This window comes from Cotesia typhae, unplaced genomic scaffold (assembly GCF_013202065.1).
Source record: "Cotesia typhae breed Kobodo isofemale line unplaced genomic scaffold, CoteBio_Ctyphae scaffold_13, whole genome shotgun sequence".
Lineage (NCBI taxonomy): Eukaryota > Metazoa > Arthropoda > Insecta > Hymenoptera > Braconidae > Cotesia > Cotesia typhae.
In genome coordinates this window covers 15,487,263-15,504,426 of record NW_027423774.1, presented here as the reverse complement: position 1 = coordinate 15,504,426, position 17,164 = coordinate 15,487,263, and the positions used below count along the sequence as shown (strand labels likewise).

General features: G+C 29.0%; 1 protein-coding gene across 3 annotated transcripts in view; it reads left to right on the top strand.

The window, feature by feature from the left end:
* LOC141534238 (uncharacterized) overlaps positions 1–17,164 on the top strand; it is a 144,443-nt gene that overhangs the window by 58,245 nt on the left and 69,034 nt on the right. For all 3 annotated transcript variants that reach the window (XM_074253461.1, XM_074253460.1, XM_074253458.1), the window contains one exon: positions 9,096–9,254. In XM_074253461.1, coding sequence (XP_074109562.1) covers positions 9,153–9,254 — 102 coding nt within the window. In that variant the 5' untranslated portion in view covers positions 9,096–9,152. The remainder of the gene's footprint in view (positions 1–9,095; positions 9,255–17,164) is intronic.

Sequence of the window (17,164 nt, the reverse complement as noted above, 5' to 3'; positions counted from 1 at the left end):
ATTCATTTATCACTAAAATTTATTTAACTTAATTTAATAATTACAAATTTACATAAAAATTTTCTCATTCAAGCAATTTCAGATAATTTAAAAGTAAATCACTGATATACAGTCGGTTTGTGATAAAAAAAAGTCGAGGAAATTTTTTTCAAATTTTTCTTTACATTTCGAAAAAATTAAAAATCCAGCAGATTATGGATGGTGTGGCTTAAGTTGCCATAAATTTTTCAAAAATTGACTTATCGGGACGTTTTTTTTTCAAAATTTTTTTTATTAAATGTTTTTTTTGGGAAAAAATAGAAAAAAATTACTCAAACCTATCTTCTTCGTTATTTTTTAGATTTTCCGAAAAAACTCCGAATTTCTCGATGATAAAAATTTTTAATTTCTTTTTTCTTTCTTTTATATGAAACTTTGACATTTTCTACAAATATCCTGAAACTTTCAGAATGGTGTTTATTCGATTTCAATTTTTTTTCAATTGAAAAAAAAAAAAATATTTTTCATGTCATAAATGAATTTTTCCTATGTCACATGGATATTTCTATCCTGTTAATAAAGAAAAAATTCCCGTGTTACCATTGGAAAAATTCCTATGCAAAAATAGAAAAAATCCCTATTTTTTTTCGCCGTGTAGCTATGAATTATCGTTATGATCATTATAAATCCACTCACGAAAAAATACTTGATTTAAGTATTTCCTTCAGAACTTTACTTCTGTTAAAAAAGTTTCAGCTATATTAATTCCGATAATCAATTTTTGAATATATTGAAACTCTTGGATTAAAAATAGAAAGTTCTTTATTAAAAAATTTTATTTTCAAATTGAGTACTTGACTGTTTTTAAAATATACATAATATACTTCATCCAAGAATTCCTTTCTCTTAGACATTGATGTTTTTTTCTCAAACTGTTTTTAACTTTAACTTTGAATTTAAAAATAATCAATGCTTAGGTTCTTCTTTGCATCGAAAGTAGATCAAAAAGAAATATCTTTTTAACGATGCACTCTAAAGATTTATAAGAGGTTCCGAAGTTATAATTTTCAAGACGACAAAATAGATTACACCATAGTACTCTTAGTTAAGCGGAAAGAATACTTTCAAATGTATCCAACGACTGGCAACCTATTTTCAAGACAATAGCTATCAAAGTTTGTCGATATTGGAAAAATAAGACCTTAATCGGCTTATCTTCGATGACTCACCTAAACTACTGGTAACAATGATGAACGATTATTGATTATCCACGAATTTCCAAGAGTACTTTTTCATCCCTTCAGTTGAATTTTTGCGACTTCATATGGTGTTCCATTGTCTAAAAACTATCGAAAATATAAGAAATAATTTTCATAAAAAATTTTTTTTATCTGGCATGAATAATCAATGGCTGTATTGATTTTGGAGCTTTGACCCCGTGGATGTGAGGTCATACTAGCACGAGACATTGCACCTTGGCCCGGAGAGAATCGATCTTCTGCATGATTTGCCTTTTCTGGGTGAATGTTAATCGACCCGGTATTATTGAACATTGTTGTCGCGTTAACTACTAAATTCGTTAATTACCGATGGTATTCAATTAAGTTTACATTATTCCGTAAGACTGTTTACATTAAAATTATTAAATTACTTATAAAACTGATGTTAGGTCATGAATATTTATAATTCATTTAAATTCTATATTTTATTCATTTAATATTTGCATTTATATCTTCTAAAAAAAATTTGTTTTTTTATTTATGTATATCAGTATCACTTTAGCTCGCTTTACCGTAAAGAATTAAATATTTTTAAATAAAATAAATGGAGGGAAAATTAATGCTTGTACAAATCATAATTACGACTGGTGATATTCCAGTTAATAATTATGACACGTTCAAAATTTTTTAATAAATATTCTAAAAGTAATATTGTTGATTAAAACACGATATTGCAATTTAAAAATTTAAATGACGAGCAGAAAATAATACAAATAGCTGTAATAGGAGAATTTGTTGCATAATTATCACATTTTAATTAACAAATACATCAAAAAACTTGATTGGAAAAAAGTACTTCCTGCAAAATATGATATTCTTTATCTCAAGATATTTTCAATTCAATATGTTCACAAACTAAATCAATACATTAAAAATCTTGACATGGAAAGCAGGAAATTCTTCACTTAAGCCACGATGACAAGTTCAAGAAAATAAATACTTGATAGAACAATCAGTTGTTTTTAAAGAAAGATTTGCTCATCAAGATTGAATTTCCTCTTGAATCAAGATAATTTTTCTCTATTAGTATATGTATTAAGGGGCCATTCTTGATAAGATGCTTAAAAAATAAAACTAAATTTTTAAGAAATTATAATTGTACATAGAAAAAAAAAAAATTAACTTGATTCAAGAGAAAAATTCTTGAATTAAGTAAAATTTCCTTAGATCAAGAATTTTTCTACTCAAATCAAGAATATTGAGCTCTTCAAAAATATATACATGATTCAAGAACTTTTTTTTCTGTGTAATTATTAATATAAAGTTTGAGCTCAACATACTCACGGTCGAGATATATAAAAAATGTATTAATTTATTTTTTTTTCATAATTTTTTAAATATATCAATAACGCTCATCCAAAATGAAAATATGGAAAATGTTCAGATTCAGTACGACAGTAGCACTTGTGAATCATATGGATCTTAATGTTTATTAATTAATAAATATAAATATAAATAAAAAATTTCATTCTTTTCACTAAATTATTTAAAAATTTTTTGACAATTTTAAATAAAAATGATTCTTCAATTTCTCCATCATCTATATAAAGCTAAAAGATTTTTTTTTCGCGCGAAATATAATTTATCAAATTTATCAAAACAGTTTCAAAGTCTAAAATTATTTATAAAAGTAGATCTAACAGAGTATACATTTCCCAAGAGCTTTTATTTCCTTTTATTTTATTTAAGCAAATATAGTATTAAAAAGTTTCGAGCGTCTTTTCTTAAATTTCCAAGTATAGCTCAGCATACCTTAGAACTGTTAGCAAAATGAATATCTGCAGAACATGAAAAAACGGAAAAAGAATTAAGTTTCTAGCTATAACGGTAAAATAAGCAAACGTCATCAAAAGATTTTTTTATGCCTGATTAAACATAACATTGTTCACTATGCATTATGCAGAAAATGTCCTTTTATCAGCCAATACTTTTTAGGATTGATGAGTGGCTTCATGATTATTAACAACCAACAATTGATAGCAAGGCAGTAATTGTCTTTATTTAGTTCCATCGAAATATTTTTATAACAAGAATATCATTTTGACATTTTACAAGAATAGCAATTCTCAGCATAGACTCCAACGATTCAATTATACTTCTGGCAATTTATACAAAGTTATTTTTAGTTTAGACAAACGGTTTTATAGATCTAAGCATGTATTATTTCCCGTCCATCCTTTAAAGTCTTTATGACTCTCTTATTCTCTTCAAGTAAAACAGATCATCGAATGGTCGAATAGAGCGGAAAGTCGAGGCGATATCACAGTAATACAATCTCCTTCTCTAATCAAGCTCACTTCGTCTCTGTTTCATTTAACCCCATACTATAACAGTCTTAACAATATCTGCATAAAGTTCTTACATACTAACGATCTGATAAGCTAATATGCTATGACTTTCAGCACGACTAAATCACTAGTTCTATTCTCTTGTAATTCTTACAGTGCAGTCATTTATATTAACTATACGGTCACACTAAGATAAAATTCTGGCTCCACTCGATCTACAGGTCGATTTTTTCAATACAAAACTTTACATTTTACTGTATTTAAATATTTATAAATACCAGCTTCCTATTCATTATAAATTTAATTATTCTGTTACATCTTTAATTTACAAGAAAGTTTCTGTTTCGTTACATTTGAATTTCTAATGCGCCCTGCGGTAACTGGAACATATCTTGAATAAATATTATTTTTTTATACTGTTATAAATTATAGTCTTCAATAAAAATAAAAATACTCTTCTAGAGTTTGTATATCGTATATCGTACATAGTATATCGTATATTTGAATAATATTTTATTATGATTATTATCAGTAATACGAGTTAGAATGTACACATAATCTTGTATAATCAAGTAAATGTTTAAAATAAATCGTTAACTGTTTTATTCGGAGAATATAATTGCTTGGAATGACATAGTCTGACCCACGTCGTGTCTCATAAACGACAAATCACAAATAATACAAATGCTATTACTGGTATCGGCAGAGCTCTATGTCGTAAATCATTGGAACAAATGAGAAGCCTCGAGGCTATTCTTCGTAAACTTTCAGTCTTCTCAAGTTACAATTTGTCAATTTACTTGTATACTTGACATAACAAACTAATTTTAAATATTTTTATTGTTTGTAATGGAGTTGTGGTTTGTTAGTACATGGTACATGTGTTCAAAGTGTCAAAATTAATAGATGAATAGCAAATTTTTAGCTGATTAGTTAACAGTAAAGAGTATCTGTCATAATGGTTCCCTATAAAAAAAAAAATCCATACGGGAAACTAGCCTGGATTCCCAGACGGATTCCCACATGGTGTTTTCGGATAGGTTCCTGTATGGTTTCCTATATACGAATCCAGGGTAGGATCCTACATAGATTCCCATATTAATCAGGCGAAAAAAGAAGCATTTAAAAAATTAAATACAATTCATGAACTAATTGCTATTAATTAATTATTAATTGAAATTAATTCTGAAAAATGGATTTTGTAATTTTATCTAATGAAAAAACTGCTCGCGCCTGATGAACTTGAACCCGGTACCTCATGGTTGACAGTCTTCTACGCTTCACACTGGCCTAAATCAAGTTTTTAAAAGTTTTACAAAGTTTTTGTTTATTCCACTTACAGAAATTCACTATAGGAATCCATACTTCCGATGTGGATTTCTCATCTAGGAATCCATGAACCCACAGGATCCTATGTGGATTCTTATAGAAATCCACATTTCCTATGTAGATTTTCCATATAAGAATCCATACTTCCTATGTTAATTTCTTATGTAAGAATCCATGAACCCATAGGTTTTTATGAAGATTTCCATATAAACTCATGTGAATATTTTTGATAAGGCATACAGAGCATCTGGAATAGAAAATTTTTTATAAGCGAAAAATCGTAAATTCATACTGGAATATTTTAACCAATGAGCCACATTAGACTATTAAGTGATTGAATAGTTGTTACGGACAGGGTCTCAGATAGCTTAACCGGTAGATCATTTAGCGCCTAACCAAATGGTCTGTGCTCGATTCCCGGTCTAAGCGGCCCGAATTATTTTTTCGGTTACCTAAAAATTCCCACTGAGTAACATCCCCCTTTCCCGTTATCCTTTCTTACCCCAGTTCTCAAATTTGTCTTTAATGACAAATTTAGCAATGAATTATGGCAAATTGACATTCGAAAAATTAATATTTATTGCAATGGAATATAATCTGCTTGGATCGCAAGTTTATTACTGGTAGAATAATGACAACAATTTCCAATGAATATCACAACCATTAACAGCGATTCATTATTCGTAATTCATTAATTTCCGAAAAAATTTTTCACATATTCTGGGATGAATGTCAAAAGGAAGAAAAAAAATCTTGCTTCGCCATTCAACTCAAAATCCTTCAAAACGTCAAGATCAAGAAATTATTTTGTATGTTGCATTCGGTGTATTAATAATTTTACTAAATTGACCAAAGACTTAATCATCATTATTTACTTGGATAAACTCCAATTTTGTTTTAGGTAATAGATATTAAATTATCGGTTTTAGTATTCTATTTATAACTTATTTTATTTGCGGAATAGCAATTTCGCAATGAAAATTAACGCAGTCTTATCTGAAGTTCAATTGAATTGTTAATAGGAGCTTCTGCTCTAATGTTAACGATGACTGTGACTCTTTTTTATAGTTAATAATTTTATTTTATGGATGATGTAATTTTTATAAAAAGCGCTTTATTCTGCAGCAGAAAATATGATGTTTTCATAAATACTCCTCATATTTATGTGGAACTATTTATTAAAGTCTCCTTTGCCTGATGTGCAAATAATAAAGGAATTTTTGTCATTTTATTTCAAAAGATTATTTTTAATCAGTATTATTCATTTTTATGTAAATGAAAATGTTTTTGATTCGCGTTAATTAAAAAATATTATTCTAAAAATTTTTTCAGAAATGTAGTATTCTTAAGACTCACATCTTGTTTTGCATTAAAAAAAGAAAGATGAAGAAAAAATAAGATTATAAAAGTTTTTCATTGTAATGTGGCTATCAAAAGTATAAAGTCTCCTTAAATTCATGATTTTTCCTATCAGATTTTATTTTATCCAACTTCTTAATATAGATGCCTTATTACCGTTTTTCACTATCCAATTTAAGCCGTCGAATTAATCGTTTTGTGAAAGTTCTCAGGATCTACAGCTTACAAACCTACCAATTCAATTGCTCGTAATTTAATCCCTTGAGTTCTCCCTATAAATTCCGTTCTCTTGCAATAATAGCTCGCCGGTGATATCCGAGGAAAATCTAATTATCGAACTCAACGTCATTAAATTCCGATATCTAAAACTGTGGGTAACTGGAATTAAGATTTGTTGGTCAAGTATTTCAGGCAACAAATGGATTATCTAGGAAAAATTTCAGTGAAAAAAGAATCTTTTTTTTTACAATTTTAGCTTTAACTGTTTAATAAATTTATCTCTTGCACAGCTGCAGATTTTTAATGGTTAATATCGTAGATAAGTCAAGTTTGTCTGGTAGATAATTATCATACTAAGAATATAGCCCTATTCGTTGTTATTATTATTATTTCGAATGTATATCATGTCAGTATTATTAATCTTACTTATTTATGTATAGAAAAATTAATCCGTTAGAATTCGCTAGGAATTAATTTTCAAGGAGTTCCGCTAATCCATGTTTAGAAAATTATGCACATTATCGTTAGATTAATGCTCCTAATCCTTCTAAGTTCTAAACTCATATTTCATCACAGAGTAATAAGAAAGTTCTAATAGAAATAGTTTGTTATTTAAAAATATGAATATACGATCAATTAGATTCAAAATTGTTAACTTCAACTATATGAAAAAATTTAGGGAGATTAAGTCGTTGTGAATGAACTAGAAACTTTTTTTATTTATTTTTCCCCTTGCCTCCTCCAGTACACGGATCATATATAATAGTAAATATTTTTACCCTAGAGAAATAAAAATTCTATCCGTACATTTTTGAACCAAGAAATGCATCCTTGACTCCAGAAAATTTTTTGAAAAAAAATAAAATCGATACTAAACAAAAATAAAATTTGCAAAACGGTTGATCCTGCAGACCATCCCTGCAACTTCTAGTCATTTTAATTAATTTCAAGTATTTTTAGAAATCGTGTGTTACAGATGAACTCTCAGTTGGAATTAATATTAAATTATGCTACAATATCCTTCTTTTTTTTTTTTTTGTTTATTTAAAATCGCATAAACTACTAAGGTCATGAACGACTTACTAGGGGGGAACTTTTTAGATTGGAACTCGTTTTAACTTTCTTTGGGCTCAGCAGAATAATACACTTAAATATTGAAAATATTCAATGGTGTACGCCGGACTCGAACCCGGTCCAATGCATTTTGGAAAGCAAGGGCCGGATCCGATAGGCTACTGCGCGCCTACAATATACTTTATTATGTTAAGTTATGTCGGAAAATAGAATCAACTCCAAATTATTTTCCTTCGATTGTGTCTTAAAGTTGATGTAATTATCTTCATCATAACATTTTTTTTTACTGTTTTTAAACTCAATAAAAATATAAAAAATAATTACTTTTTTGACATTACCTCTAAATGACTTCTGCATAACTCATTCTATTACAATTTTGTAAACTACATGCTGTAACTCATGGAACGTACTTCAATTTGTAACTATTGAATGTATAATTTCTCTTAGGTTAAAAATTTCAAGAGCGTTTTGAAGTTAGTTATAGCAAATTTCACCTCTCATATGTGCAAAAATAGAAAAATCTACTTTTCCATATCGGATGTAACCGATTTGTGCTTTTTTAAAGTAAAAATTTTATGCATCCTTTAACTTGGAAAACTAGTGGCTGTGTTGATAAAATATTTTTTCAGAAACTTTGAATTGTGATATCTTTTCGATGACTTAAATGGTTTCGATGCAGCTTACAACAATCGACGGAGTTTTTTCTGTGAGATAAAATAGTTTATATCTGAAATTTTTTTGCTAAGGACATCTTCTGAACGGAACAACCAAATTTGACGCGTTTTACGCGTCTAAAATCTTTATATCTTCTGGTTAAAAATCGAAAGACTTTCCAAATAACTAGACAGTAGAATAGAATATTCGAATTAAAAAATTAAATAAGTCCTGTATCCTTAATGATATATAAGAAATTTCGAGCTCAAAGTGAGAAAATTTTTTTTTCCATTGGGTACGGTTGAAAGCCCTTGATTACTTTGTTTTTTATTATTTTCAATTTTAATGATGAAAATAAATGTATGGAAGGATAAATTCTATAGAGGGTTACTAAATTTACCTAAGTTTATTAAGGGTTACTAAGTTTACCTGTAAGGGTGCGACTGTCGAGTTTCCTGTACAAGCCTACCTTTCTCAAACCGTTAGGACTAAACAGTATAGATTTTGCCGAGTCTCCCACGTACGTTTAATGATTGTAAATGCAACGTGCTCATCACTGCATGACTCCAATTATTCGCTCGGGTGAGTAGACAAACACCATCAACAAGTTCATTAACATGAACTTGATGAAACTACCATTACGCAGTAATAATTACTATCGTATAACATTTTATGATAGACTTGTAATAGTAATTAAAAACGTAGAATTAAATAAATGCGAAAGCTGCTATTCCAGTAATCTGTCAAACGTTTTAAGAAATTAAATTATTCCTTATATTATTTTGTAAATAATTTTAAAATTAATAACATCTACTTTGTACTCTTTTAACAAAAGGCTTTATTTTATATTACGTTCTTTTTATTTCATTCGCAATTCCAGGATTTCATCAACACAAAATCCTTTATGTTTTAGGTAAGACAAATGTACCACGCTAAGAAATAATTAACCTACAAAACTGAAGTGAGAAGAATGGAAAAGTACGAGGAAGAAGGCGGTGAGGATAGCGACAATGAAACAGATCCCGAGCAACTACTCAACGAGTGGCTCGGTGAGCTTGACAGCCTTACAGTGGTAAGTTTTATTTCTTACCCATTTTATTATACTCTAAAACTTTGTTCCTTCGGGATCTAACACAGAAAAAAAAACCAACAATACCTACACTCTAGATTTAACATGAGGGTCATGAATCATGATGAAAAATTTAAAGAAAATACTTTCTTCCCTTATTTTGGTAACAATATAATTTGGTTCTATAAATTTTCCTTCCACTTGTACTATTAAATTTAAAATACTAATTTTTAATAATGCACAATCAATTTGATCAGAAAATAATTTTAATATGTTGCCGGCTGTCTGATTTCAAATCATATTCGAATTGAGTTGTTCGAGCCTATATTAACAAACATTATGACCTTTTTCATTATAATTAATCTACTTGATTCAAATATTTTTGTGTTTGTTTATTTTATAATTTTAGACTGCGATTACCACGCAGAAAGAAAAAAAAGTCTTGAGTCAAGCTTAAATTTTCTTAAATCAAGAAAATCTTAAGAAAGACTGAAAATTTCTTGAATGAACTTAAAATTTCTTGAACGAAGTTAAATTTTTTTAAGCTAAGAAAATTTCTTCTTGTTCCAAAATAACTTCGGTTTTCCTTATAATATTATCGATTCAAGAAATTTTTTTTTCTATGCAGTAAACATAGCTTTTAGTGCAATATACTTTACTTGTTGCATTACTGAAACAAAGCGTAACTGGTAGAAAATCTGTTCAGCTGTCAAAGGTGAAGCAATTTGTCATGACCATGTCGTTTTTCACAATCAAAATGAAAAAAACTCATGAATTGTAAGTTCAATCTAAAAAACTTGTAAGCGATGAGCATTTATCTTTACAAAGAATGATTTATAAAAATTGTCTATCTAGAAGCATTGCTGACATACAATTCATATCTTTAATTTTTTATTCAAAAATATACTTACATACATTGTGAATATGTTTTAGGTCAGACCATTAGTTTTATTTAGAATAAAGTCAAATCTGATTCCAAATAAGATTTTTTATTTAGTTATTATTGCAAGATTTTAACCAATAATATGAAAGTGAATAATATGTAAATTATCATCGGGAATTGTAATAATTAAAAATGAATGATGGTAGTCGTTACCATAAACTTCTCAGCCTGTATATTGTTAACAGTATATTACGTACCTAGGCCTAATAGTATATTACACCCCTTGGGAAGAAAAATAAGAAAAGCCTCAGATCACATGTCATTGTTGACCGAGGCGAAGCCGAGTTCCGCGAAGCCGAATTCTGTCCTCCAGCCAGAAAGCGCCAACTTTCGGGCCGCTGCGCTAAATGAAGTTGCCGCTTTCTGGCTCTGTCGAACAGAAAAATAGTATACTGACCTTGGCCAGTAAATAAGAAAGCCTCTGATTACATGTTTGTCAACCTCGGCTTCTCCTCGGCCAACAATTACATGTGACCTGAGACATTTCTTACTTTACTGGCCTAGATACGTAATATACTACATAGTGATACATTCATAATCCAAGCAAATAATTATAAAAGTATTAAAATGATGAACAAACTATGTAATAAATAAATAATATTAATACAGTTATTTATTTACGATATAAATTAAATAATTAAAAATATTCAGTCGTCAATTGTACCTCATTGAACAAAAATATATCGAATAACACGCAATAGTGTAAAAAAAGTAGATTACACCGTGTTAAAATGATATGGATGGAAAATTTACACCGAGAGAATTTTACACCGTTACTCTTCACCACACAACCGTATAAAGTGCTCCGAGTCAATTTTTATACCGAAATTTCTTACAGCGTAGGCGGTACAAAAATTCATATTTGTAGGAAACGTTTAATCAAAATTTTATAAGCAATTGAATGATTCAATTGATACATGCAAATATTCTTGAACTTTATTTATCTCTTTGAAGTATTAATTATAAAAATCAAACAACGTTTAAATAATAAAGAAATACATGCAAAAGCAAAAGAAACTAAAAAAAAAAATACAACACTATTGGTTATTAGGTTATGCTTAAAGAAAAAGATGTTAATTCGAGAAAGTAAAATTGAACGAAACGAATCTGTAGAAGAGTCTAACTTGTTTAGACCTTAACACTTGTATTTCTTTAATCGATGTCAATTGTCACGCGGTACAAATAATTTACCGGGTACAGCTGCTACGCCTGATAATACGTAATAAACGCGACCCGGTTAAATCAAAGTGGCAATCTTAACGAGAAGAAATCTTTGATCGTTTATATGTTGACGCTGTACTGTGGTACTGTACGGAAAAAAATAATCGGTAGTGTCTACCGATAGTCTACCGATTGGCAATCGTTTATTTTACCGGTTTTTCGGTAGACTTAACCGAAAAATTCAGTAACCCCCACCGAAAAAATCGGTAGCTCCTACCGAAAAAAAATCGGTTAGCCCAACCGATTTTTCCGGTTGAGTCAACCTATTGCCAATCGATAGACGCTATCGAATGTTTTTTTCCGTGTGCAGTAAATATTAAACAGATTGTATACTATTTACTGTAATCAGCACAATTTGCGGCGAACATTTAATACATATATTTTAACCTCACATGGTTTACTATTTCGCCAAATCGCTGTACAGTTTTACCCAATACATTAACATCGAAAATTTCTGAAGCAAACGTAATTTAGCGTGCTGCTCGTTGATTTGGATATTGAAATATGCAAGCAAAGCATCAGTAGTAAATTTTTCTGCTAACACTAACTATACAATGGCTGTGATGGTTCTCTTGTGAATAATTTGTAATTTCACTACGCAATGTCCGTCAGGAAACAAACAATTTTCATAGATTGACGAAGTTAAACAGCCATGTGACAATCATATTTATTTTTTCGGTATTTTTTACTGTTTTTTATTCGTAAGTTATAAAGGTTTACTGCAAGGAAATAAGTATTCAAATTATTTATTTTGCAAAGTTATTCATAAATATTTTAATGAATCAAATTTTGGCACGACTCATAATGCGAAATTTTAGAATTTACTTTACGATCGGATTTTTTTTTATGAACAGCTAAATGAACAGTATAAAAATTTTCGAACTTTTTATCAATTTACACGGCTTATAATGTAGAACATTTGTGTTTTGCAGTTTGCTTCTTCTACATTACTATTTTTAACGTTACAATCTTATTATTCTATGGAACCATAGTAATTAACGTTACCATGACACAGATAATTTGACGAAGACTTATTCTGTCATATTTAAAAAACTAGAAATTTGAATAGCTCCTTAGCTGCGCGCGCGCCTTAATTTTAACCAATAAGGAATTAGGTTCCACTTTTTTGCGAGTTTCGACTATTGACTAACCACACTCTCATGTATTTTTATTGAAGCGATTATGTTTACTGTTAAAAGCGAAAAAAGAAGTAAAAAAGTAAAAAAAAAACCGTACCGGTCAATTGCGACGTTTGAAACTTCGGAAAAATTATAATTTGGAAAAAAATTCATCAATTAAATCAATTTTTCTTAAATAGACCTGTTTTAGCCGTAGAACAAACCATATAAAAAAAAGACAATCTAATTCCGAAGAGTTAGCTTACAATTAATCAATAAATAAATAAATCATATCAGCTGATTAGTTGCAGCGCATGCTCAGTTCAAAAAATTAAAAAAAGGCCACGAAATCTTTAAAATCAAAATTAAGTCTCCATTCAAAAAATGTAGATATACAAATGATGGATCAATACACATTTGTCGTAATTTTAAAACTTGTTTTTCAATAAGTTGTTGAACATCACAAATTTTATTTTATGAATCAGCCGTAAAGTATATTTTTCATTCAAAATTGAATGATCGTTGAAAGTGCTCGTGTACTTAAAAATTTTTTAAACTTTATAGTATTATGTACTGTGATAGTCTCCAGACGAATAACAGACAACCAGCCATATTTGAAATCCATTCGCGTAAAGAATAGAAAAAAGACTCATTCTTCATGAATGAAAATAAAAAAAGTCTCACTAGTTGATTCAATTGAACCATGAGGTTATTTTGTGAATCTGATAAAGATTTGGCCTAGAGTTTGAGAGGGTGAAAAAGCCCTTGGACTTGCACTTGGCGCTGCAGAGGTCGGTCAAGGCGGTTGCAGATCGATAACCTGGCAACGTGGAACGAATAACGCTGGTCGCTGACCTCCCTCTATTCTCCTCCTGTTCATTTATCCATCCCTCTTCTTCCTCGTGAGTAACTTCCTTTATCGTACTCACGTCAGCTCGCGATTCATTTTATGATTGGATCTCTGCAACGTGCAGACATCACGCCCGCTCCTGTCACTTTATAATTTCATTACTGATAAATAATCTATTGTTATCATCATTGTTTTTATTTTTATTCCGCTTTATCTATTTTCTGCTAAACAATTTATTAATGCTTTCATCATTAATTATTAATATTGCCATTACACTTATACTAAAAAGTATAATACGTTATCATTTATATTAAGAATTCTTAAGACTTATACCACGATTTGCTGATTCTAGCTGTGATCGTATTACTTAAGCAATGCTTACGCAAAATCTCTTTGTTATCTATTAGCACTTGTGAAGACTATAATCATGGTATCATAATACAACCTAACTACTAGGTATAAACAAACCGATTAGATACACTTGAAAGTATCAATTCAATACCAACGTGTGTTTTGTTTTTTTTTTCTTCATCTGTTCATTGTCTTTTATCAATTTCAGTAACTCTATTCAATAAATGTTAAACGTTCTTCATTGGCAGTAATTTAATCATTTAGCTGCCAATATTAATATTGCGATTCCGAGTGTCTTATCAGATCGATAAAGCTTATCGTAGTTTCATATTTGTGAAGTAATATTTATATTTAACTGGTAATTATTCGATTATTTAAACAGCGATTTGAAAACTCATATTCTCTCATTTTAATAATTTAACATAAATTAATAAAATCACAATAAATCAATCATACTTATCTATTCTTCAAAAAAATTTTGTGATACTTCCATTCTGCCATCTAATGTCAAACACTATAAGATTTGGCAATCAGTAACATCGTTTTATATCTTATCAAGGTAACATCTGCATTACCGATCGCCGAGCCTTTTGTTTCTGCATTTTATCATTCGATTCCTATGGTAACAAGTATGTCCGGGATTTATTGTAGATGTCTCTGTAAAAATGGAGCGAATTTAGTGCTGAATTCTTATTATTAACCAAAAGGGCGTATAAAAAAATTTTTTTTTGCTCCAATTAATATAAAAATAGTAAAACCATGAAAATCTATGAAGAAAACGAAAACAAATTTTTTTTTATTATACGCCCTGATGGTTTTAAGGAAAAAATTTTTTTAAGTCATAAGGGCGTACCTATTTTTTCGATTTATTATTAATTATAGATCAGAGTAAATAATAAATATTACGGGTGATAAAAAATATCACACCACAACTTAATTTATCTGAAAAAATATTTATTTAAGTAAAAAAGAAAAATTTTGAATTCGTTTTTGATCTACTCTTAAGTTTCTTATAATTTTAATAATTCCAAAATTTATCATAAAAAATATAAATAATTCAAAAATTGAAAAAATACGATTTTTTTCTTACTCTGACATATAATTGATAATAAACCGAAAAAATAAGATACGCCGTTATGACTTTAAAAAAAATTTTTCTTAAAACCACAAGGGCATATATTAAAATTTTTTTTTTTTGTTTTTTCCATAGATTTTAATTTTTTTACTATTTTTACATCGATTGGAGCAAAAAAAAATTTTTTTATACGCCCTTTTGGTTCTGCAATGCCATAAGGGCGTATATTTTGAGATATACCCTTATGGTTTTAGTAACGCGGTATTTCTTGGGCATATATTTATGGACATAATTTAATTGAAACTAAAAAAAAAAAGTTATTTTTTATATAAAAACTATAATTCATTTCATAGCAAGAGATAAAAAATCAATTACCATGCCTAACTACTATTTTTCACGAACAAATTTTGAAGATGACAAATGAGGGTTCCTGTTTGAGTTAATGATCCCTAGAAGTTTTATTAAATGTTATTTGGAAGTATACAATTTATTGTTTCATTCCAGCTAAGAACTTTAAGTACTATATAAATCAGAGTGTTAAAGATGATGACGATGATGATGAGTGAAATGCAAGTACAAACCAAGGGTTCAACAGTTTCCGGTAATCAGTATGCGAGTATCGTATTTCCTTTCCGGATTTGTGTTTACATAGAGTTATTCTTAGCATCTTAATTATATTATCTGACTATATATAGAATTATTCTGTCTGGGATTTCAAATATAACCCAATTTTTAATTTGATGTCAGATTAATTGTTATTTATTACAAGACTCAACTTTGCGAATAAAAATAATCCTTCGTTATTTCTACTGACGTAAAAAAGGTGGCTATTTGCATAAATTAAAAGTGCTAAAGTATTTTTACTCTGGTAAAAAGCAATGGTTAATTAAGATTAATTTGTATGCAGAACAATACTCCGATAATCAATAGACTTAAATTAGTGTCTCTGTTAATAGTTTTTTTCTTCTTTCAGCTCATTATCTCGTCGAACTGAATTCGCGTATTGCTCAACGCGTCTGATTAGTTTACATGTCTTGTTTACTCATGAGATAATGAGAAGAAACCTTAAAAACTTTTATACGTATATAATAGAATAGAGAGTAGAGAGAATAGAGAGTAGAGTAGAGAAACTGGACGCAAAAGGAATGGTGGAGTGGAAATAATAAAAAAACCCCAAGAGGGCTGTACACGTGCTCCTCAAAGGGCAGCTGCACACTTTTGGGCGTCTTCTTTTCTTATTTTTTTCACTCCATCTCTCGCGTAACTTGATACTTGCTTCCTTGTATTCTGATGTTACCCATTCTCCCCAAGGATACTATAACAATATTAATCGAAAGTAATATTGGTTATTATTTTCTGCAATACTGGATCAAAAGAATCATTTTTGTGCAGTACAATGAATTTTTATGTCTGCAATATGAATCATTGCTTTTGAGATGTTATACCAATGTCTTCACTGTGCAATATATGATAATAATAGTAATTTTGTTCAACTTCTTGCTAAAAAAATTGTAAATTTTCAAAAATTTCCGAAGATGATTCTGTCGTCCCAAGAGAAATAAAATTTATGATCATGGATCATTTATTAATTTTTGACCATGTTTGGACATGTACATTGAAAAAAAAAATTCTTGACTGGAGTGTAAATTTTCTTGGCTCAAGAAAATATCAAGGAGGATTGAAAATTTCTTGAATGAAGTCAAAGTCTCTTGAGACAAGATAAATTTCTTGAGCCAAGAAAATTTCTTCTTACTCCAAAATAACTTTTGTTTTCTTTAAAATTTTCTGGGCGCAAGAAATTTGTTTTTTGTGTGTATGATAAATGATAAGATAGAAGATACATGATTATATCAATAATCAAAAATTTATTAATACAATTTACATATAAATAAAGTAGTTTAATGGGTAGGTTGAAGTCCTAATTAATAAAGCTATTAATTCTTAAAGTCCGCTTGAAATTATGTATGTTATGTCAAAGTACTATTTATATCAAGAAGAATATGAAAAGACAAGATTATGTGCGGTTTTTTTAAATTCAATTTTCTTAAACCACCCGTTTTACCACTTTTCGTCTACTTGATATAATATTCAAAAACTTATACTAGACTTGAAAGAGATGGTTTGCGAGGTCGATGACATATGAATAGTAAAAGCTTTGAAATGTTTAGTCGAAGACGTAAATAAGCCTCTTCAACATATTTTCAATATGTCCAATAAAATATAACTGAAAGCACTCAAAGTAGTTAAAATTAGCTCTACAATCAAAAAGAAACATTTACCTATTATATAATTATTTATATCATTAACTTTAACATCGTTCAAGTGTTCAAACAACTTTTCTATATTGCAATATAT